Source organism: Mustela nivalis, assembly GCF_964662115.1.
Source record: "Mustela nivalis genome assembly, chromosome: 11".
NCBI lineage: Eukaryota > Metazoa > Chordata > Mammalia > Carnivora > Mustelidae > Mustela > Mustela nivalis.
The window spans coordinates 1,446,981-1,471,908 of NC_139030.1; the positions used below are offsets into that span (position 1 = coordinate 1,446,981).

At 37.9% G+C, this 24,928-nt stretch overlaps 1 protein-coding gene across 2 annotated transcripts in view; it reads left to right on the forward strand.

Annotated features, from left to right (window-relative positions):
• The window catches only part of UGGT1 (UDP-glucose glycoprotein glucosyltransferase 1), a 135,093-nt gene that overhangs the window by 84,112 nt on the left and 26,053 nt on the right, over window positions 1-24,928 (forward strand). For both annotated transcript variants that reach the window (XM_082690328.1, XM_082690327.1), the window contains 11 exons: window positions 2,115-2,217; window positions 3,161-3,240; window positions 4,583-4,772; window positions 14,612-14,770; window positions 15,330-15,415; window positions 18,159-18,243; window positions 19,530-19,618; window positions 20,386-20,490; window positions 21,725-21,809; window positions 22,453-22,635; window positions 24,452-24,612. In XM_082690328.1, the coding sequence (XP_082546454.1) occupies window positions 2,115-2,217; window positions 3,161-3,240; window positions 4,583-4,772; window positions 14,612-14,770; window positions 15,330-15,415; window positions 18,159-18,243; window positions 19,530-19,618; window positions 20,386-20,490; window positions 21,725-21,809; window positions 22,453-22,635; window positions 24,452-24,612 (1,326 nt within the window). The remainder of the gene's footprint in view (window positions 1-2,114; window positions 2,218-3,160; window positions 3,241-4,582; window positions 4,773-14,611; window positions 14,771-15,329; window positions 15,416-18,158; window positions 18,244-19,529; window positions 19,619-20,385; window positions 20,491-21,724; window positions 21,810-22,452; window positions 22,636-24,451; window positions 24,613-24,928) is intronic.

Consider the following 24,928-nt stretch of genomic DNA (forward strand, 5'->3'; position numbering starts at 1 on the left):
GTCAGTGTCTACACTGTAACATGATTCCCCCAGGTCACTCTTGTATACTTTAAGATTGGGGAAGCATTGTATTTGATGTTTGCTCTACTCACTTAATGAGAATGTGTATGACCCCCATAACTTGTTCCTGTGTCTGTCACTTTCGGCCTTACCCTGGTCTTTTCATTAATACAGCAAGTATGTTTCAACATGATATTGTTAGTTTATACTGTTCTCCATTTCCATACCACTGTTTCTTTCATCTTGGCTTTTGTTTTACTTTACTTTTTGTTGTAGAGATGTGGGGTGTTTAAAGGCCACACGGGGTCACTTGCTGATAATGCCTGTTGTGGATCACTTAGAACACTGGTCAGAACATTAACATGGCACACAGAACTCTACCCAGACCTGCCAGGTTCACAGGTTTTGGCCTGGGCATGCCTGACTCAGATGCTGTACCCTGGAGGACTCTTTGGGACTTCTCTTCTTCTTCCCTTTGTGAGAATTTACATAATGCTATTCTTCAGTGAGCTTTTTTCTTCTGGAATTCTAGAGAAGCACAGAAGTCCAGGTTATCTGAGGGCAGTGGCTCTCATACTTTCGCTTTTACCTAGAGAGTTTATTAAAAGTGCAGCTTGCCTTACCCACCCCCTGAGTTTCTGATTCAGGAAGTCTGAGTTGCAGCTGACAGTTTGTTTCTAACAAATTTCCAGATGGAGCTGATACTGCTGCTCTAGAGTCACTCTTTGAAAATGCTGTATTAGAGTAAAAAAGAAAAAGAAAAAGAAAAAGAAAATGTTATTTTGGAGTAATTATTGACAGTTGGAATTGTTAATTTTATAAAAAATTAAAAACATCTGCTTTGATAACAGGCACAAAGCTATTTTGATGGTTATTTCCAAAGCAGTTAAGATTTGAAATAACCTTCATCACCATTTAAACTATAGTTACCTAGTTTTGTTAGTTATATTTTACTTTATACTTTTGTTTTCCTCCCACTAGATAAATATTCTTGCCCAGAACAGTAGTGATTAACACCAGTACTACATTAAAACATTGTTCAGAGCAAATAAAGATAGGCATTGATTTGACCAATTGATATTTTGGAAAATTGGATATATTTTAAAATCCTTTCAAGTTTATTTCTTTTCAAAATATATTGGAGGCTCCTGCCCGTCTTATGTCATTCTAAGTCAATATGACTTTAGAGCGAGGCTGTGCAGGTGGAACCACAGATGGGAAAATGTATGTTCTCAGAAATCCTAGAGGGGCAACCTGAAACCTAAACAGCTGTTTTTCACTTACTAAGAAGACAAAATATGTATAATTTAGTGTCCTCATAAATAGACTCAGGTCTTTTGGTAATGTGATTGACAGTAGATAATATCCACAAAAATATTTGTATCCTGTGACTCTGTAATCTCATGTGTAGGACTTTGTCAACTCGAAAGAAATTTCCAACTATGAAAGAACCTGTATGTCTGAAGTTATTTACAGGCTGCAAGCCTTCTAAAGGCCCAACAATAAGGAATAGCTTAAGTAGACATGGCAGATTCGCTTGGTAAATAGAAGATTATTTTTTATTCCAGATATTTGAAGATTATTTTTTATTCCAGATATTTGACATATAACAATATGGATAGTGTTTATGTTGGTATAGCTGCTCTTTATAGAGGCATTTGAGAAGGTCCGCAGGGGTTGGGTTCGGATGGCAAGATTTTATGATTATTTCCTTTTTCTCTCACAAGTTTTCTGTAATGTTCTTTGCATTTTTAAAAATCCATTTACTTCTTCTCTTTTCATACCCTTCTTGCTAGGAAATAAAAGTTGGCATAATGTTTGTAATTGTCAAAAACAAACGTTAGCTTTTAGCAGGTTTTGGTTAAATACAATTTTAAGCTGGTTTTCATCTTTTGTTCATTTTGAGTGAACTTGAGTCATTAGCAGGTTTTGCAAACTTTGAGGTAGCCATAATTACATGGTTAACCACCACGTAGCCTTGTTCTAGATCTGAAGTGTTTTTGGGAATGCTGAGAGAGCTGATAGGTTATGTTTGTCTTGGGAAAAAAAAAAAAAGGTTAACTTTGTTTCCTATTTTCCACCAGATTAACGTTTTGTCTTTTTGATCTTTGTAGTGCAATTAAAATGAGGCCAAAGGAAGGGGAGACATACTTTGATGTTGTGGCTGTTATTGACCCTGTCACCAGAGAAGCACAGAGACTTGCTCCATTGCTCTTGGTAGGCATAGCCTAAGAGGCAGTTGGCATCTCTTTATTAGAAGTGGTCACAGGCACTGTGACTCTCTAAAAGTGTCATTGTTCACCTAGCTATCTTCAGAGGGCTTTGAAAAAAGCTACAGGGCATCTTGGCAGAGCAAATAAATGTCTTCATAAAGATTTGTAATGGATCTGGAAACAGCCTCATAACCTTAGAAAATTGGTACCACTTTGGTTGGTTTCCTCATGAAATTTTTAAAAAATGTCCTATTTAGAAAAAGATGTCTTTTAATTAAATTGATTTACGCTGTATTTTGATTTATAATGAATGAGAGTTTAAAAAGGTAAAATAATTTTGTTTTATTGTTTTCTTTTTCTAAAACTAGCATTTTTAAAATTGTAGCATGTCTTTTAGATTTGTATAAGATATTAGAATTTTAAGAAAATTTAAGAGCTTTGCCAAAAAGACAATTGCCTCAACTTTCTTTTTTGAGTTGTATTTCTTTTTTAAGGTGAACTTTTATTAGTGTGCAATCAGCTAACATTTTTGTGGTTTTGTGTGTGTGTGTGTGTGTATATATATGCTTTTTTCCTATTATAGTATATAAACCGCAGTGATGAACCTTTAAAATTTTCCTTGTATAGACAGATCTCCATTATCCCATCAGTTACTTCATATGAGGGGGAGAAGGGATTTGTAGTAGCCACTTACCATGTTTTTGCCAAGTGATATGTGTGTGTGATTTAGATTGTGTGCCAGATTTGAGATATCCAGAAATCTCTCCAGTCCAGATTTTATGGCTTTTATTATCTTTCTGTCTTTCTTGAGATATTAAGAGATGTTCTCCCAACTCAGTGTCAGAGTGATAAGTTTCTGAAGAGAAAATACAAATATTTTGTCTCAAATATCAGTCACTTTCTCTATAGGAAAATTTTATATTTTATCTCTTGGTTTGCTCTTTTAGGTTTTAACCCAGCTGATCAACATGAATCTAAGAGTGTTTATGAACTGCCAATCTAAACTTTCTGACATGCCTTTAAAAAGGTAAAACAAGCTATTTAAGAGATCAATTGAAAATGTGGTATTAATGGGGCGCCTGGGTGGCTCAGTGGGTTAAAGCCGCTGCCTTCAGCTCGGGTCATGATCCCAGGGTCGGGATCGAGCCCCGCATCGGGCTCTCTGCTCAGCAGGAACCCTGCTTCTTCCTCTCTCTCTGCCTGCCTCTCTGCCTACTTGTGATCTCTGCCTGTCAAATAAATAAAATCTTGAAAAAAAAAAAAAAAGAAAAGAAAATGTGGTATTAAATCTGAAAGCTGGTATTGAATATTAAGGATCAAATGGGTTTATATGTGGACTTCATGTTTGAAAAGATCATTTACTTTTGTTCAGTTTTGCTAAATAAAAGATCATTTACTTTTGTTCAGTTTTGCTAAATTTCTGCTTTAATCAGAAGTTCTAAGAATTTAGTGTGGGTATGGAAGTTTTTAGGTGGCATTACCTCAAGTTACTTGGGCCTGCCTGCTTGCCTTCCTCCCTCGTGCCCTCCCTCCCTCTCTCTCCATTCCCTCCATCAGAATTATGTATTTCTTTAATTTTAGAGTATTTAGATCAATATGGCTATTAAATTTACCTAGTTTAAAAAAATGTGCTGTTGTATAGAAAGAAATTTGTCCTTTTTATCTTAAAAGTGGAACAGTTATTTCAAGTTGAAGTATATTTGTTAGAGGAAGCTTGCTGAGGCACATTTGCATATATCTCGAGAAGGAGGGCAGGCTTAGCTGTAGGTTGTCTGATCCTTGGAATGGTCATTTATGAAGAAAGTTAAAAAGCACTTAATAGTGATAGGGTAACATCTGCTGGGTCTTGGGAAATTCCTGATGTAAAAAATGTGCTGTGTTTTATAAGTTAGATTCTAAGTGAATTCAAATACTGTTTGAAATGGTTCTCAGCTTCTACATTGTCCTTGAATAGGAGAAATATTTAAACTTCTGTGTATAGTGTTTTCAGGGCTCACCTGAGAACTCAGTCACCATTGAGGACTTTGTGTTTAAGAGAAAAATAACTTTTTCCTCACTAAAGGGAAGCATGTGTTCAGGAAATCTTGTGACTCCAACAATATCCATCCTTAGTAGTATCAGAAAGAATGACCACTCCTCTCAGTTCTGTCCCTCCTGCTCTTCGCTTCCATCTGCAACAACTACAGGAGGCATAAACTAGGGCAAGAGATGGTTTTGGAAACACTTTCCCAATCTGGGAGGTTACCCTTCCAAATCTAGTTTCTTTTATTTTAAGCCCAGTTAGTTACCTGTGTGGATGGCTGTGAACTTAAGGACTGCGTGTATTAAAAAGACTGACTTTTTATTTTATTTTATTTTTTTAATTTCAGCTTTTACCGTTATGTCTTAGAGCCAGAGATTTCTTTCACTCCAGACAATAGCTTTGTTAAGGGTCCAATAGCAAAATTTTTGGATATGCCACAGTCTCCTCTGTTCACCCTGAATTTGAACACACCTGAGAGTTGGATGGTGGAGTCTGTCAGAACGCCATATGATCTTGATAATATTTATTTAGAAGAGGTAAGAGTATCATTGCTTCTACATATGTAATCTTGTGTAAAACCTGTTTAAGATGGAGTGGTTGGTAGTATTTTCTGAGTGAACAGACTGGATCACAGTTCTGGCAGGGCTCTGAGATATCCGTATTCATGTATAATTGTATTTTTCAAAAATAATAGCTTCATTGAGATTTAGTTCACATACCATAAATTTACCTTTTTAAAGTATATGGAATATAGTTCAGTAGTTTTAGTATATCCACAGAATTGTGCAGCCATCACCACTAGACAGAAACTTGATACCCGTTAGCTGTCACTCCCCAGGACCCCCTGGCAACCACTAATCTATATTCTGTCTCTATGGATTTGCCTGTTCTGATGTTTGGTCTATAGAGAATCATATATTTTTGTGACTGGCTCCTTTCACTTAAATTATTATTTTTAAGGTTCATCCGTGTTGTAGCATGTATTAGTATTTAATTCTTTTTTTATTGCCAGAAAATATTTTATTGTTTAGAAATACCACGTTTTGTTTATCCACTCATTGATAGACATTTGGGTTGTTTCTACTTTTTGGCTATTATAAATAATGCTGCTGTGAACATTCATGTCCAAATTTTTATAGAGATGCTTTTTTTCCTCTTGGAATTGGTGGATCATACATAAATTCTATGTTTAATCACCTGAGGGATTGCCAGACTGTTTTCCAGGGTGACTGCACCATTTTCCATTCCTGCCCATGATATTGAGCATTTTACATGTGTTTATTGACTGTTTGTATGTCATCTTTGGGGAGAAACATCTGTTTAAATACTTTGCCTATTTTAAAAAATTTGCCTTTTTTTTTTATGGTGGAATTGTAAGAGTTCTTTGTATATTCTGTATACAAGTCTGTTTTCAAATATATGATTGATAAATAATTTGTTCCATTCTGTTAGCTGTCTTTCACTTTCTGGATAATGTCGTTTAAAGTACAGATGTTTCAAATCTTAATGAAATCTGTTTTTTCCCTTTTGTTTCTTGTGCTTTTGATAGTATACCTGAGAAATCAGTGTTTATTTCCAGGTCATGAAGATTTAGTCCTATGTTTTCTTATAAGACTTTGAAAGTTTACATTTTACATTTTAGGTCTTTTATTCATTTTGAGTTCATTTTTGTATATGATGTGAGGTAGAGTTACAGGTTTGTTCTTTGAGTGTGAATATCCATTTATCACAGCACCATTTGTTGAAAAGACTATTCTTTCCCCACTGTATGGTCTTGGTACCTTTGTTAAAGATCTATTAGCCCTGAATGAATTTAATTCTAGACTCTCAGATCTCTTCCCTTGATCTGTGTGTCTATCCTTTGACCACAATTGTCTTACTCTAGTTTTGTTGTCAGTTTTGAAATTGGTAAGTTAGTTTGCCAATTATGTTCTTACTTTTCAAGGTAGATTTGGCTATTTTGGGTTCTTTGCATCTTGGAATCCACTTGTTAATATCTGTAGAAAAGGCTCCTGGGATTTTGATAGAGATTACTTTAAATACCTAAATCATTTTGAAGAATTTTGGCATCTTAACATTAATAAGTATCTGACCCATGAATATGGGATGTCTTTCCATTTATTTTTGGGTCTTTGATTGCTTTCAACAGTGTTTTAAGTCTTAGTATACAGGCCTATAAAAGATCATGTCTTCTGCAAATAGAGATAGTTTTATTTCTTCATTTCCATACTGGATGTCTTTTATTTAATTTTCTTGCCTAATTGGGAAATTTTTAAATTACCAATTCAGTCTCTTGTTATGGATTTGTTTGGATTTTCTGTCTCATCTTAAGTCATTTTCTGGAGCTTGTGTTTCAGGTGTTTATCCATTTTATCTACATTATAATTTGTTGGCCTATAGTTAGTCATAGCATTTCTTATAGTCTTTTAAATTTAGTTTTGGAGTGATGTCTCCTTTTCCCTTGCGAGGTCAGTGAGTTGGCTCTTCTTTTATTTTGTGGTCAGTCTAACTAAAAGTTTGTCAGTTTGTTGAAATTTTCAAAGAACCAGCTTTTGGCTTCATTGATTTTTTTTTTTTTTTTTGTTAACTTTTTATTTTTTATAAACATATATTTTTATCCCCAGGGGTACAGGTCTGTGAATCACCAGGTTTACACACTTCACAGCACTCACCAAAGCACATACCCTCCCCAATGTCCATAATCCCATCCCCTTCTCCCAAACCCCCTCCCCCTAGCAACCCTCAGTTTGTTTTGTGAGATTAAGAGTCACTTATGGTTTGTCTCCCTCCCAATTCCATCTTGTTTCATTTATTCTTCTCCTACCCACTTAAGCCTCCATGTTGCATCACCACTTCCTCATATCAGGGAGATCATATGATAGTTGTCTTTCTCTGCTTGACTTATTTCGCTAAGCATGATACGCTCTAGTTCCATCCATGTTGTCGCAAATGGCAAGATTTCATTTCTTTTGATGGCTGCATAGTATTCCATTGTGTATATATACCACATCTTCTTGATCCATTCATCTGTGGATGGACATCTAGGTTCTTTCCATAGTTTGGCTATTGTGGACATTGCTGCTATAAACATTCGGGTGCATGTGTCCCTTTGGATCACTACATTTGTATCTTTAGGGTAAATACCCAATAGTGCAATTGCTGGGTCATAGGGCAGTTCTATTTTCAACATTCTGAGGAACCTCCATGCTGTTTTCCAGAGTGGCTGCACCAGCTTGCATTCCCACCAACAGTGTAGGAGGGTTCCCCTTTCTCCACATCCTCGCCAGCATCTGTCATTTCCTGACTTGTTGATTTTAGCCATTCTGACTGGTGTGAGGTGATATCTCATTGTGGTTTTGATTTGTATTTCCCTGATGCCGAGTGATATGGAGCACTTTTTCATGTGTCTGTTGGCCATCTGGATGTCTTCTTTGCAGAAATGTCTGTTCATGTCCTCTGCCCATTTCTTGATTGGATTATTTGTTCTTTGGGTGTTGAGTTTGCTAAGTTCTTTATAGATTCTGGACACTAGTCCTTTATCTGATATGTCGTTTGCAAATATCTTCTCCCATCCTGTCAGTTGTCTTTTGATTTTGTTAACTGTTTCCTTTGCTGTGCAAAAGCTTTTGATCTTGAGGAAATCCCAATAGTTCATTTTTTCCCTTGCTTCCCTTGCCTTTTGCGTTGTTCCTAGGAAGATGTTGTTGCGGCAGAGGTCGAAGAGGTTGCTGCCTGTGTTCTCCTCAAGGATTTTGATGGATTCCTTTCGCACATTGAGGTCCTTCATCCATTTTGAGTCTATTTTTGTGTGTGGTGTAAGGAAATGGTCCAATTTCATTTTTCTACATGTGGCTGTCCAATTTTCCCAGCACCATTTATTGAAGAGGCTGTCTTTTTTCCATTGGACATTCTTTCCTGCTTTGTCGAAGATGAGTTGACCATAGATTTGAGGGTCTATTTCTGGGCTCTCTATTCTGTTCCATTGATCTATGTGTCTGTTTTTGTGCCAGTACCATGCTGTCTTGATGATGACAGCTTTGTAATAGAGCTTGAAGTCCGGAATTGTGATGCCACCAACGTTGGCTTTCTTTTTCAATATCCCTTTGGCTATTCGAGGTCTTTTCTGGTTCCATATAAATTTTAGCATTATTTGTTCCATTTCTTTGAAAAAGATGGATGGTACTTTGATAGGAATTGCATTAAATGTGTAGATTGCTTTAGGTAGCATAGACATTTTCACAATATTTATTCTTCCAATCCAGGAGCATGGAACATTTTTCCATTTCTTTGTGTCTTCCTCAATTTCTTTCATGAGTACTTTATAGTTTTCTGGGTATAGATTCTGTGTCTCTTTGGTTAGGTTTATTCCTAGGTATCTTATGGTTTTGGATGCAATTGTAAATGGGATTGACTCCTTAATATCTCTTTCTTCTGTCTTGCTGTTGGTGTAGAGAAATGCAACTGATTTCTGTGCATTGATTTTATATCCTGACACTTTACTGAATTCCTGTATAAGTTCTAGCAGTTTTGGAGTGGAGTCTTTTGGGTTTTCCACATATAGTATCATATCATCTGCGAAGAGTGATAATTTGACTTCTTCTTTGCCGATTTGGATGCCTTTAATTTCCTTTTGTTGTCTGATTGCTGAGGCTAGGACCTCTAGTACTATGTTGAATAGCAGTGGTGATAATGGACATCCCTGCCGTGTTCCTGACCTTAGTGGAAAAGCTTTCAGTTTTTCTCCATTGAGAATGATATTTGCGGTGGGTTTTTCATAGATGGCTTTGATGATATTGAGGTATGTGCCCTCTATCCCTACACTTTGAAGAGTTTTGATCAGGAAGGGATGCTGTACTTTGTCAAATGCTTTTTCAGCATCTATTGAAAGTATCATATGGTTCTTGTTTTTTCTTTTATTGATGTGTTGTATCACATTGACTGATTTGCGGATGTTGAACCAACCTTGCAGCCCTGGAATAAATCCCACTTGGTCGTGGTGAATAATCTTTTTAATGTACTGTTGAATCCTATTGGCTAGTATTTTGTTGAGTATTTTCGCATCTGTGTTCATCAAGGATATCGGTCTATAGCTCTCTTTTTTGGTGGGATCCTTGTCTGGTTTTGGGATCAAGGTGATGCTGGCCTCATAAAATGAGTTTGGAAGTTTTCCTTCCATTTCTATTTTTTGGAACAGTTTCAGGAGAATAGGAATTAGTTCTTCTTTAAATGTTTGGTAGAATTCCCCCGGGAAGCCATCTGGCCCTGGGCTTTTGTTTGTTTGGAGATTTTTAATGACTGTTTCAATCTCCTTACTGGTTATGGGTCTGTTCAGGCTTTCTATTTCTTCCTGGTTCAGTTGTGGTAGTTTATATGTTTCTAGGAATGCATCCATTTCTTCCAGATTGTCAAATTTATTGCCGTAGAGTTGCTCATAGTATGTTCTTATAATAGTTTGTATTTCTTTGGTGTTAGTTGTGATCTCTCCTCTTTCATTCATGATTTTATTTATTTGGGTCCTTTCTCTTTTCTTTTTGATAAGTCGGGCCAGGGGTTTATCAATTTTATTAATTCTTTCAAAGAACCAGCTCCTACTTTCGTTGATTTGTTCTATTGTTTTTTTGGTTTCTATTTCATTGATTTCTGCTCTGATCTTTATGATTTCTCTTCTCCTGCTGGGCTTAGGGTTTCTTTCTTGTTCTTTCTCCAGCTCCTTTAGGTGTAGGGTTAGGTTGTGTACCTGAGACCTTTCTTGTTTCTTGAGAAAGGCTTGTACCGCTATATATTTTCCTCTCAGGACTGCCTTTATTGTGTCCCACAGATTTTGAACCGTTGTATTTTCATTATCATTTGTTTCCATGATTTTTTTCAATTCTTCTTTAATTTCCCGGTTGACCCATTCATTCTTTAGAAGGATACTGTTTAGTCTCCATGTATTTGGGTTCTTTCCAAACTTCCTTTTGTGGTTGAGTTCTAGCTTTAGAGCATTGTGGTCTGAAAATATGCAGGGAATGATCCCAATCTTTTGATACCGGTTGAGTCCTGATTTAGGACCGAGGATGTGATCTATTCTGGAGAATGTTCCATGTGCACTAGAGAAGAATGTATATTCTGTTGCTTTGGGATGAAATGTTCTGAATATATCTGTGATGTCCATCTGGTCCAGTGTGTCGTTTAAGGCCTTTATTTCCTTGTTTATCTTTTGCTTGGATGACCTGTCCATTTCAGTGAGGGGAGTGTTAAAGTCCCCTACTATTATTGTATTGTTGTTGATGTGTTTCTTTGATTTTGTTATTAATTGGTTTATATAGTTGGCTGCTCCCATGTTGGGGGCATAGATATTTAAAATTGTTAAATCTTCTTGTTGGACAGACCCTTTGAGTATGATATAGTGTCCTTCCTCATCTCTTATTATAGTCTTTGGCTTAAAATCTAATTGATCTGATATAAGGATTGCCACTCCTACTTTCTTCTGATGTCCATTAGCATGGTAAATTCTTTTCCACCCCTCACTTTAAATCTGGAGGTGTCTTCGGGCTTAAAATGAGTTTCTTGGAGGCAACATATAGATGGGTTTTGTTTTTTTATCCATTCTGATACCCTGTGTCTTTTGACAGGGGCATTTAGCCCATTCACATTCAGGGTAACTATTGAGAGATATGAATTTAGTGCCATTGTATTGCCTGTAAGGTGACTGTTATTGTATATGGTCTCTGTTCCTTTCTGATCTACCACTTGTAGGCTCTCTCTTTGCTTAGAGGACCCCTTTCAATATTTCCTGTAGAGCTGGTTTGGTATTTGCAAATTCTTTCAGTTGTTGTTTGTCCTGGAAGCTTTTAATCTCTCCTTCTATTTTCAATGATAGCCTAGCTGGATATAGTATTCTGGGCTGCATGTTTTTCTCGTTTAGTGCTCTGAAAATATCATGCCAGCTCTTTCTGGCCTGCCAGGTCTCTGTGGATAAGTCAGCTGCCAATCTAATATTTTTACCATTGTATGTTACAGACTTCTTTTCCCGGGCTGCTTTCAGGATTTTCTCTTTGTCACTGAGACTTGTAAATTTTACTATTAGGTGACGGGGTGTGGGCCTATTCTTATTGATTTTGAGGGGCGTTCTCTGAACCTCCTGAATTTTGATGCTCGTTCCCTTTGCCATATTGGGGAAATTCTCCCCAATAATTCTCTCCAGTATACCTTCTGCTCCCCTCTCTCTTTCTTCTTCTTCTGGAATCCCAATTATTCTAATGTTGTTTCGTCTTATGGGGTCACTTAATTCTCGAATTCTCCCCTCGTGGTCCAGTAGCTGTTTGTCCCTCTTTTGCTCAGCTTCTTTATTCTCTGTCATTTGGTCTTCTATATCACTAATTCTTTCTTCTGCCTCATTTATCCTAGCAGTTAGAGCCTCCATTTTTGATTGCACCTCATTAATAGCTTTTTTGATTTCAACTTGGTTAGATTTTAGTTCTTTTATTTCTCCAGAAAGGGCTTTTATATCTCTCGAGAGGGTTTCTCTAATATCTTCCATGCCTTTTTTGAGCCCGGCTAGAACCTTGAGAATTGTCATTCTGAACTCTAGATCTGACATATTACCGATGTCTGTATTGATTAGGTCCCTAGCCTTCGGTACTGCCTCTTGTACTTTTTTTTGCGTTGAATTTTTACGTCTTGTCATTTTGGCCAGATAAGAGTAAATGAAGGGGCAAGTAAAATACTAAAAGGGTGGCAACAACCCCAGGAAAATATGCTTTAACTAAATTAGAAGAGATCCAAAATCGTGAGTGGGGAGAAAGGGGATAAAAAGAGGTTCAAAAAGAAAGAAAGAAAAAAAAAGAAAAGAAAAAAAATTTTTTTAAAAGAAGAAAACACCTGAGAAAAATGTAAAAAAGAAAAAATATATATATTAGATAAACTAGTAAAAAATCGTTAAAAAAGAAAAAGGTAACAGTTAAAAAAAAAAAATTTTACCCGAAGGCGAGAAGAAAAAGAAAAAAAAAAATGAAAAAGAAAAAATTAAATTAACTGCAAGACTAAAAAAAAATCACAGGAAAAAAGCCATGAGTTCCGTGCTTGGCTTTCTCCTCCTCTGGAATTCTGCTGCTCTCCTTGGTATTGAAACCGCACTCCTTGGTAGGTGAACTTGGTCTCGGCTGGATTTCTTGTTGATCTTCTGGGGGAGGGGCCTGTTGTAGTGATTCTCAAGTGTCTTTGCCCCAGGCGGAATTACACCTCCCTTACCCAGGGCCGGGGTGAGTAATCCGCTGGGGTTTGCTTTCAGGAGCTTTTGTTCCCTGAGCGCTTTCCGTAGAGTTCCGGAGGACGGGAACACAAATGGCGGCCTCCTGGTCTCCGGCCCGGAGGAGCTGAGAGCCCAGGGCCCCACTCCTCAGTGCGCCCTCAGAGAACAGCGCCCAGTTATTCCCGTCTGCCTGACCTCCGGCCGCGCTCCGAGCTCACCGAGCCTGCGATCGGTCAAGGTAACACCGAGCTGCGAGCTTACTGTCGGCTCTGTCTCTGCAGCCGGCTTTCCCGTTCCAATACCCGCAAGCTCTGCGACATTCAGACTCCCCCGATCCTTCTGTGACCCTGCGGGACCTGAGGCCACGCTGACCCCGCCTGGGCTTCGCCCCACTTTAGCCTCTGGAGCAATGTCCCTCAGCGGAACAGACTTTTAAAAGTCCTGATTTTGTGCGCGGTTGCTCCGCTGCTTACCGGGAGCCGGCCCCTCCCCCCGGGGTCTATCTTCCCGTCGCTTTGGATTCACTTCTCCGCCGGTCCTACCTTTCAGAAAGTGGTTGTTTTTTTGTTTCCAGAATTGCTGTTCTTCTTCTCTTCGGTCTGCCGATGGATTTTCAGGTGTTTGCAATCTTTAGATAAGCTATCTAGCTGATCTCCGGCTAGCTGAAGCAGTCTCAGCTTGCTACTTCTCCACCATCTTGACTCCTCCCCCGGCTTCATTGATTTTTCTCTTCTTTATTTCATTTATGTTCATATAGCTATTTTGAGTATCTAAGGTAAGTGATCCTTTCCCCTTAAGAATGATTGGGAGCTCACAAGTGTAGTTTCAGTAATGTCTCTTCACAGCTCTCACTCTGTACCTCGCTCAGAGTGTATTAATGAAAGAATTAAAACACATGTTCTGTACTTATAAGGAGCTTATAGCATCTCAGAGCCTCCTTTCTTTCTAAGACAACTGTTTCTGTCCTAAATATCTCTTCCTACAATTGATGCCTGTTTCCTGGTTCTTCTTGGGAATTGGGAAACTAGGAACTTGAAGATAGTTATTAAAGGACTTCTCAGCCTTCTTTTCACTAGGGTAAAGAAGAATCCCTCAGGTGCTAAGTTAGGGAGAATGTGTGAACACACTTACCATATTCCCAACTCAAACCTGTCTACCATGTTTGTTAACAAACAGGAAATGCCGTCTTTGCCCTTGAAGAACCAGCTTTTGCTGCAGAGATTGCAAAATGGCCACAGAAGGCACTAAAGAGCTGTAAAAGGAGGCATAGAAGCAGAGCAGCTCTCTTCCATGTCCTTAGAGTTTTTTTCTGCTCTTTCCTAGGCTTTCTCTGTATTGGCTAAAAACAGAGCCTGGGACTTGGTGACTGTGTGGAGTCACCTTACTTAGAGCTGGAGTACCTCTTAGCTTTCATTATTAGGGTTTTGGAATTTAGTGTTCAGTAACATATTAAGCTCCAAATAATTTCTTGTTAGCATTAGATAGGATTACAGAGCCAAATGTGAACCAGACTAGAATAAAAACCCTTTAACTAAAGCCAAGCTTCCTCAATGCCTTGCAATTACATCATAGTTTCTTCAAGGAATCAGTAATAATTTAGGCAGTTGATGTAGAACATGAATGGTTTTGTGCCATTATGGAGGCATCAAATACATTTTGGATATTTGCCTTTAGAACAGCAGTAGTATTTACAGCTATATCCTGTAGGCCAAGGTGAATTTATGTTTTTCTCTGCCGTTTCTCATTGTTTCTTTGTTACCTTCTTTATTCTTTAGCTTTTAGATTGGTTCATTCTTTTGGCAGTGTATTTTACATGGTTTCCCTGATAGTACTTCCTAGATGACAGTCTTAGCCACTCTGTAAAGCTGTATGAAATCTCCTTGCACAATCAAGATACAGAGCATTTCTATCCCCCCAGAGAGTTCTCTTGTGCCCCTTTGCAGACAGTCCCTTCCTCTTCCTGTCACTATAGTTTTGCCTTTCCTTAAATTTCTTAGAAATATGACTGTACAGTATGCAGCCCTTTATGTCTCTTTGTTAAGTTTGTATAATGCATTTGAAATCTGTGTTGTTGCATGGCTCAATAATTTGTTTCTTTTTATTGCTGAGTAATTTTCAAGTGATTTAATTCTGCTATTGCAGGTGGATAGTGTGGTGGCTGCTGAGTATGAGCTGGAGTACCTCTTGTTAGAAGGTCACTGCTATGACATCACCACAGGCCAGCCCCCACGAGGACTGCAGTTTACATTAGGAACTTCGGCCAACCCAGTTATTGTGGATACCATTGTTATGGCCAATCTGGTAAATAATCAGTACATTAGGTGGGAGTATTGAGTCATGTTAATTTGGGCACTAGAGTTTATGGATAAAGCAGTTTGCATTCTGAATATGAGTGAGATTAAAATTCATGATTGAATAAATTTGATCAGTATAAAAATCTAAGTTAAACTTACAGGTTGGAATAACATATTAGCCTTAAAAAAATGCTAGACTATTCTGAATATTCTGTTCTAATCAAATTGGTGCCTGCAGATGCATTGCTTAAGAGCTGACAGCATTTATCTTGGCTTTGGAGGTTTGTAGCTTATTCATACATGACACATTGATCCTTCATTCACTTACAGATCAAGGGCCCTGTTCTTGGCTTCACTGGCCTGTATTTTGCTAGTGTTTCTAATGGGTAGATTTATTTATTTATTTATTTACTATTTCTCTCTCTTTCTTTTAAAGAATAGCACTGAAATTATAACTGTCTTATTTAAAATATGAGTGATATTTCAGAAAACGAAATAACTGTCCCTCAGAAACAGCATTTTGATGTTTCAAAGAAAACTAAAATTTATCTTTCTTCTTACCTTAGGGCTACTTTCAGTTAAAAGCCAACCCAGGAGCTTGGATTCTCAGACTAAGGAAGGGTCGATCTGAAGATATTTATAGAATTTACAGGTAGGATTAAGTGATGTAGGTGCTTCTTTTCCAGAATATTTTACAAAGAATCAACTTGAATTGAGTACTACACTGGCAGTTAACTGGGAATAAGAATTTATGTGTGATGAAACAATGCTTTTCCAGGAAATTGAGTATGGAAGAACTGTCAGGGTATGATTGGACAATAAGTGGTATGAATACTAGTAAGTATGTCAGGTTTTACTCTTTAGTCTTTCCTTTGTGCTAACAGCATCCCAGAATCGGGTCATTCTCTCACTGTGATGAGAACCATAGGCAGATGAGAAATTGAGTTATTTCAGGAAAGGAGAAAAAAGTAAATAACCGTCAGTCTTTTCTGCCTGGATAGTATATTTCTTGACCCTGGGTGAATTGTACATACACAGAAGGTATAAACTTTGGCCATGAAATCTTGGTGCTAGCATTGGCTTTCCTGGTCTGGGGTAATATGGCAGTATTTCCAGTATTTCCAGAGCATTTTGTCAGTCACCAGGTTTTTGCCTTCAGGTTTGCAGTGGCCTCCTGTTAGCTTAAAAAAATTATACTGACATTTTGAGATTATCTTTGTGTATGGTGTAAGAGTGTGGTCTAGTTTCATTCTTCTGCATATGACGGTCCAGTTTTCCCAGCACTGTTTACTGAAGAGACTGTCTTTTTTCCATTAGATACTGTTTCCTACTTTATTGAAGATTCGTTGACCATAGAGTTGAGGGTCTGTTTCTGGGGTCTCTGTTTTGTTCCATTGATCTGTGTGTCTGTTTTTGTGCCAATACTGTGCTCTCTTGATGTTTACAGCTTTGTAATACAGCTTAAACTCAGTCATTATGTGTCCCCAGCTTTGATTTTCTTTTTCATAATTCCCCTGGTGATTTGGAGTCTTTTCTGGTTCCATACAAATTTTAGGATTGTTTGTTGCAGCTCTGTGAAAAATGTCGATGGTATTTTGATAGGGTTTACATTGAAAGTATAGATTGCTCTTAGCAGCATAAATATTTTAACAATGTTTATTCTTCCAATCCATGAGCATGGTTTCACTCATATATGGAACATAAGGAAAAGCACAGGGGACCATAGGGGAAGGGATGGAAAACTAAATGGAAAGAAACCAGAGAGGGAGATAAACCATGAGAGACTTTGGACTGTGGGAAACAAACAGAGGATTACAGAAGGGAGGTGGTTGGGGGAATGGGGTAACCAGGTAATGGATATTAAGGAAGGCATGTGTGGTGATGAGCACTGGGTTTTATGTGCAACTAATGAATCATTGAACACTACATTCAAAAACTAATGATGTACTATATGTTGCTCAATTGAATATTAAAAAAGGAATTAAAAGGGGAAACAGAAGAAAAATTATACTGCCTTTTAAAAGGTGTAATCTAAGTTCTGTTTAACACAATTTAAATTAGTTTTAAGCTATGTGAAGAGAGTTTGTGTCAAGTTTTAGGGAGGAATTTCCATTACAGTGTATTTAAAACACCCTCTGGTTGTGTGATTTTAGTTCTGTAGAGCAGCATGGATTCTTGAAGCTGTATTATAATAACATTCATTGTAAATACTAGGTTTTCTTCCCAATAACGTTTTCTTAAATATACTTTTGCAGAATTTAATCCCATCATGAGAAATTTACTTGTTCTTCTTCTAAACACCATCCCTTCCATATGCCCTTTCCTTGACTACTCTTCCCCCTACCCTAGGAGTATGGAGTCCTCCTCTCTTCCTGCTGTCTAGAGTTCCCTTCATCTTGGATAGTCCCAGATTCTGAAGTGTTTCATGCTCACATCAGAATCTTTCCTTGCCTGAGAACTCTGCTGTCTGCTAAATGATATTGAATGAATGTGGTGAATTCATATTTTATCATGGCTTTCTGCACTTAACACCTTGAAAATTGATGCCTGGAAATTTTAGGAATTAGTTGATTGGGGATATCTTATTTTTAATTTTAAAGTTTCCAATTTTGCCCTAGCCCTTCCTGCAAATAGAGCTTGGTATAGTTATTTCTTCAAAATATGGGCACCAGTTTGAGTTGAGACTAGAGTTGGCTGATTGTGTGCCTCCAGGCAGAAGGATAGAGTGATACCTTTACGGTACTCTGAAGTAGAGTCATGCTTTGTTACTTGTCTGTGAAAGAGTAGAAGTGATGTGTTTCTGATGATGGTGCAGAGTGGCTTATACCCCTGGACAGCCCTTTATTGCTGGTGCTGAACTTGGCTCAGACTTTGTTATTACAGGTGTTGATTAAGTGTTATTATGTGCTTGCCAGCACTGGGAGCTTTTTTCTCTGTGAAAGGTAATTTAAAGATTTTATTTATTTATTTGACAGACAGAGATCACAAGTAGGCAGAGAGGCAGGCAGAGAGAGAGAAGGGAGCAGGCTCCCTGATGAGCAGAGAGCCCGATGCAGGGCTCCATCCCAGGACCCTGGGATCATGACCTGAGCCAAAGGCAGAGGCTTTAACCCACTGAGCCACCCAGGTGCCCCTGTGAAAAGTAATTTAAAGAGGAGACTCAAGAAAAATGTTTGGGTTGTGACTGGAATGTTTGATGTTTGAAGGATAGAGATTCTGACAAGTGCTTCTGTGTAGCTTGAAGCGACTTCCTACAGGTTGTGAGAAATTAATTTGTTCTGGAAAACTCGTTTATGATAACAAATATGGCAGCTTGATGTCAGACCACTTACTGCATTTTGAGAATTGTGATTTGTCATGTCTGTCTTGTCCTTTCCCTTTCTTTTCTCTCTAAGCCACGATGGCACAGATTCTCCTCCTGATGCTGATGAAATTGTTGTTGTCCTCAACAACTTCAAGAGCAAAATTATTAAAGTGAAGGTGAGTTTGGTAATCCTAAAACAGACATTCTATTATAGTGGGTAAAAGTAGCAGTATTCTGGCATTCAGTAGCTCTTATCTAGATAATGTGGATGTGTTAACTAATAATACTGTCACTGTGGTCATCATTTTACAATATATATGCAAATAATATATGCAGATCAAATCAAATCATCACATTGTGCACCTTCAATTTTTACAATGTTTGTCAGTAATTATATCTCAGTAAAGCTGGTGGGAAGAAAAACCTGCTTAAGACTTTAATTCACCTTTGGAATTTTAGTGTTTATTGAAATGCCTTTTTTTTTTTTTTTTTTTTTTTTTTTTTGAGAGAGAGAGAGAGAGCATGCCAGGGTGGGGGGCGGGGAGACTATGCGGCAGGAGAGAGAGAGAGAAAGAGAAAGAAGAGAATCCTAAGCAGGCTCCATGCCTAGCACAGAGACCAATGTGGGGCTCATTCTCACCATCCTAAAATCATGACCTGAGCCGAAATCAGGAGTCAGACACTTAGCCAGCTGAGCCACTAGGCGCCTCAGAATACTTTAAATGTAAGATGTCTTTGGTAAACATACATTTGTGGCTTTCTTCAGCCGAGAGATTGCACCTTTTGAGTAATCTCAGTGAGCAATAATAGTCTCATTTTACATAAAGTGTTTTCACTAGATACTATTTTGCTTACATAGCCATCATTAATATTACTATTGATGACTGTTCTCAGAAAATTGGGAAGGATGCCTATGAAAATTCCAACAACAATAATAATTGGTATCCCTATTTCATTTCTTTTCACTTCTCAGAATTTTGAAATTCTTAATGCCTTAAACACAAATAATAGGTATTATAGAATAAGTAATCATTACACACAGTAGAATCTAAAGCAGCCCACACAGTTGAGCAGAAAACTGGTCTCTATGCTAGGGAGAAGATTCAACCTGTCTTTTTCCTGGGAAATCCTAAAAACAGGCTGTGAGCTAAAGTGACTGCCTGTCAGTGCTCATGTGGGCTGTACTCTACTTCTGGAAAACCAGCTCTCAGCTTGGTGGATTAGGTTTCTAGTTTTGCTTTGAGTATGTTTCCTACACAGTTGAATTTGAGGTTCTTTGACCATTTTTCAAAGTAAAAAAGTTATTATCTAATTAAGAGAGGTTGCTGTCTCATCACCTGCAGTTTTAATGTGGTATGTTGATGATCATTCTATTGAACTCGTCTAGACTCTGGGTTGGTTGTCATGCTTATTGGAGAATTCATTTCCTATTGTTGATAGCACTCCTCACATATGGTTGCAGGTTCAGAAGAAGGCAGATATGGTAAATGAAGACTTGCTGAGTGATGGAACTAATGAAAATGAATCTGGATTTTGGGACTCCTTCAAATGGTAAATTGGTACCATTAAAAAAATATATATATACTGGGGCGCCTGGGTGGCTCAGTGGGTTAAGCCGCTGCCTTCGGCTCAGGTCATGATCTCAGGGTCCTGGGATCGAGTCCCGCATCGGGCTCTCTGCTCGGCAGGGAGCCTGCTTCCCTCTCTCTCTCTCTCTACCTGGCTCTCCATCAACTTGTGATTTCTCTCTGTCAAATAAATAAATAAAATCTTAAAAAAATATATATATGTATATACATATATATATGTATCTTTTAAGGAAAAGGTGAGGTGTAAGCACTGTCTCTCCCTTCTTTTGAGTATAAGAATCCTATCTGGGCCTTTCAGAGTCTGCACTCTGCCACCACATCTTGCACTTTCTATTTAGAGTAGATGAGTGTTTTCCACTGACTAAGTGAAGGATGTTAACATCCCCTTGTGGGGAAGTTACTTCTTGACTCTCATTGGGTTGTGCCTGCCTTTTGGAGAGTTCAGTTTACTTCCCATTGAGCAGATCACATTCTGTGGAATCGCCCGTGTTCAGTCTATTTGTGAAGCTATGTGGTACCCCATAGGCAGCATCCTTCTCTTTACCCTGTGCTGGCTTGGTTGCCTTGTGCCCTCTTGGGGTCCCAGAGGATGTTTCACTGGCTCCTCCTGCATTACCCCCTTGGGAAGGAATGGGAATGGGAAACACCATCTCTGTAGCTCTCCCCTTAAAGGGCTATGTATCTGTACCAGCATTTCAAGTGTTCTTGTTTTTATCTTTATTATTATAGGGGCTTTACGGGAGGACAGAAGACTGAGGAAGTGAAACAAGATAAAGATGACATAATTAATATTTTCTCCGTGGCATCTGGTCATCTCTATGAAAGATTTCTTCGGTTAGTTGTATTGATTATTTCAGTATATATGAATGAGTTTGTTTTAGTATTCTTACTTAGTTAATCTTTTATGGGATTCTGTCCATTATGCTTCTTTGTAATCTGAAGCACTCTGAGGATTTTGAATATATAATTGTATTTGTTTTGTTCTGTCAGTCTCATAAAGTCTGATTGTATCTTAAATGCATCTGTGTGGATATTACAAGGCTATAAACCTTTAATAGTGCTGCATGCACAATATAAATAGTGGTGTTTAATTGGCCAATGACTTAAGCAAGTCATTGCTTAAACCAGAAATTAGGAGGTCAGCACAGAGAATAGAAGTACAATAGGGCCATGGACCTGCCTTCCAAAGACTCATAGTTTAGAGCAGGAGTGATCTTGGTTCTCACAGAAGAATACCTTTGTTTATAGGGAGATTCAGAGGGTGAAGGAACTTGCCTGAGGTCACACAGTCAGGGTCAAGGAAAGGTCACAGCCTTAGGCTAGTTGAGGCAGTGCTCCCCAGGGAAAGGCTTGGCTATGAATATATATACTCCTTTCCTTGAGAGTGCCTTTCTTAATGCCAGGGTTCATTTTATTTTAATTTTCCATGACAAATCTAGTGTGGCAAATAATTAAACTGTCATTTTACTCAGGTCAGCCCTCCCATTTCCAAAAAATAACTGACCTAAAATAAAGTAGTTAATGTTAAATGTTGGTTATAATTCAATTTAATTAAATTCCTTGACTCAGTTTGTTTTTGTCTGTTTTCAAAGTAGGAAATCCTGATGCCATAGTCATTTGCTATATCCTCTGACCTCTCCCTCCTCTCCTCCCTGGCAGGGTCTTCAGTTGAGGCTCTGGGGGGCAGTACAGCCACACACAGCTATTGTGGCTTACAGGTTTTCTTTTCAGAGTCCTGTAGTCATTTAACCACAACCTTCATTATTCATTTGTACCATAGTTAAGAAAGCAGTTCATGAAGGAGTTTATTAAAAGATGTAACATGATTAAAACATTTGCCTTTATCAGGTATATTTTTATGGGTGAGAAATACTTTCTTTTCCATTCAATGATAACTTTGTATAATAAGTGTAGTTTTCTATTTCCATTACTAAGCGTCTCTCTTTGCCATCAATTTGCTCTGCTATGAAGAACATTTAGCAGTCTCGTGATTGACTCTACTTGATTTCTCTGAAATTAAAAAGCATTCGAAGATTATTATTGATTATTGTTTGCTTTTGTTTGACAGTATAATGATGCTGTCAGTACTGAAGAATACCAAGACTCCTGTGAAATTCTGGTTCTTGAAGAATTATTTGTCTCCCACATTTAAGGTTTGTTCCTCAGGAGAAAGGAAAGGATTCTTATTAAGGAGATATGTATGGTATAATAGAGTTTTTACTGCTTCAGTCTTACTTGTATGATTTAAAAATTTTCCTTTAAATTAGGTTTCCCTTCTTCAGTTATATATATATATATTTTTGTTTATTTAGTTTAAGTAATCTCTACACCCAGTGTGGGGCTCAAACTGATGACCCCAAGATCAAGAGTCACGTGCTCTTCCAACTAAAACCCAGCCAGGAGCCCCTGCTTGCATATTTGTATGTTCATTCCAGACTGGATTATTTTGGAAGGATAGTCCTTATAAAATCAAACAAAATTTTGACCTGTTTGAAGCTTGGATAACATTAGAAGAAAATCTGTATCTTTTGTTTTGATAAAATACATTCTCTTCCTCTGAGCATGTATTTATAGTTTAATTAGAAAGTGTAGTGCAGGTTACTCTGTATTCTTTTATGTAGTGAGTCAGGGTTAGATATCTGTATTAGACCACTGTTATGGTAAATGTATTTTACTTGTGCCATAATCACGATGGCTGACTTACAGAGTTGAATTTCTTCATCAAAGTAAATGGTTGTTAAAAAAAAAAAAAAAAAAAGTAAATGGTTGTTTGTTGTTTCCTATGTCCCAAAATAGGAGTTCATACCTTATATGGCAAATGAATACAATTTCCAATATGAACTTGTTCAGTACAAATGGCCTCGGTGGCTTCATCAGCAGACTGAGAAGCAGCGCATCATCTGGGGTTACAAGATTCTCTTCTTGGATGTGCTCTTCCCATTGGTTGTTGACAAATTCCTGTTTGTAGATGCTGATCAGGTAAGCTCTTTTTTTTTTTTAAAGATTTTATTTATTTTTTTGACAGAGATCAAAAGTAGGTAGAGAGGCAGGCAAAGTGGGGGTGGGGGAAGCAGGCTCCCTGCTGAGCAGAGACCTGATTCGGGGCCCAATCCCAGGGGCTCAATCCCAGGACCCTGGGATCATGACCTGAGCTGAAGGCAGAGGCTTTAACCCAATGAGCGACCCAGGCGCCCCAAGTAAGCTCTTACAAGCCAGATTTAAACAGTTCATATTGGGGCGCCTGGGTGCCTCAGGACCTTTGCTCTCATCATGATCCCGGGATCCTGGGTTCAAGCCCTACATCAGCCTCCCTGCTCAGCAGGAGGCCTGGTTCTCCCTATCCCACTCCTCCTGCTTGTGGTCCCTCTCACTGTCTCTCTCTTTGTCAGATAAATAAATAAAATCTTAAAAAAATAAACAGTTCGTATTAAAGGCATTAGACTTCCTTCTCCTTTTTAATTTTCCTAGTTACAGAAAAATACATGTTTATGTTATATTATTAGAATATATGGAATATGCACACATATGAATATGAATATGCACACGTGAATCATGGAACACTACATCAAAAACTAATGATGTACTAAATGGTGACTAATACAAAATTACTAATACAAAAGTAATAAAAAATAGAATATATGGAAAGTTATACCAACACGTGATCACTTTTTAAAATTTGCATTTGATGTATTTCTTTTTCATCTTTTTTCTGTGCCTCTTTTACGCAGTTGCGTTTACATCATTTATGCAGTACATAATTACATACTTAATTCATTTAACATACAAACTAGAAACTAAAAGATTGAGGTTTAACAGTGCTTGCCATTATCTCCAGTTATTTACCCAAAAGCTAGGACTTACTGACATGGTTAAGAGGGAGGAAGCTCTAGTAGATAGATGCCTGGCTTTGATAATTTGGAACTCTTCAGATAGTCTTCTTTCTGTCAAGATTTGACCTAAAAGGAACATACTGTGGTTTTAGACCATACAAACTAAAAAAGTGTGAATATAGTTCTTTAACCTTCCCCCATCCCCTGAGCTGGCTGACACCTGAGGTAATCATCTGAATGGAAGTGATATGTCATATGTGCATGTGGCCACAGGCTTCATCCACCTCTTTGGAATTACCTGCCTTATAGGACTCACTGTATCACAACTGACGTGATCTAAAGCATGCTTTCTGGATTCTAATATAAGCACACTTACTCTTCGTTGAGTACTTGTGTGTCCGGCATCTTTTCACAGCTGTCCGTGTACTGATTCATGTAATCCTGTGAAGTATCCATTTTACACATGAGGAAACTCAGTCACAGAGAGGCTAAGTAGTGTAAATTTGTTTTATTTCTACCTTTTTGAATACTAGAATACTATGTGCCAAGCTCTAGACAAAGTGTCTTACATGTTAGTGAAAGCAGTCAGCTAATCAGTGTAAGAATCTGGGTTCAGACTGGGTCTACAGCTGGAGACTGTGCCATTAACCTCAGAGCTGCCCTCTGCAATGTCTCAGTGAGGCATTCCGGATTTTAAGGAAACTGCTCTCAGCAGTTTAACAGATGACTTGTGGGTTGTCTGGGTGGCTCAGTTGGTTAAGTGTCTGACTTTTGATTTTGGCTCAGGTTATGATCTCAAGGTCGTGAGATGGAGCCCTGTGTCAGGCTCTGCACTGGGCATGAAGCCTATTTAAGATTCTCTCTCTTCCTCTAATCTATACCTTCCTCCCCTACTCCCTTCCTGCTCTCTCTCCCTCTAAAACAAACAAAGCAATACAAATGACTTGTGATTTTCTTTTCTTCAGATTGTACGAACGGATCTGAAAGAGTTAAGAGATTTCAATTTGGATGGTGCTCCTTATGGTTATACTCCTTTCTGTGATAGCCGAAAAGAAATGGATGGCTACAGGTTCTGGAAATCGGGGTACTGGGCTAGTCATTTGGCTGGGCGGAAGTATCATATCAGGTATTGAAAAAGGAATACTCTTAATGCTGTTTGATTTTCTTTTCTTAAAAAATTTATTTTGCATATTTGAAATTGTGAATAGGCAATAAATTAATATGGTTCAAAAATAAAAATTATAAATGATATGCCCAGATTATTACAAAAAATAATCTTCCCAGTCTTTTCTGTCCTCTACCCAGTTCTCACTTCTACAACAGATAACCTCCTCTATTAATTTATGTCCTTCCAGAGTTTCTTGATTTCTTACATTAACAACCAAATTTCTTTTTATACACAAAATATGCCATCATGTTTACAATTTTGTGCTTGCTTTATT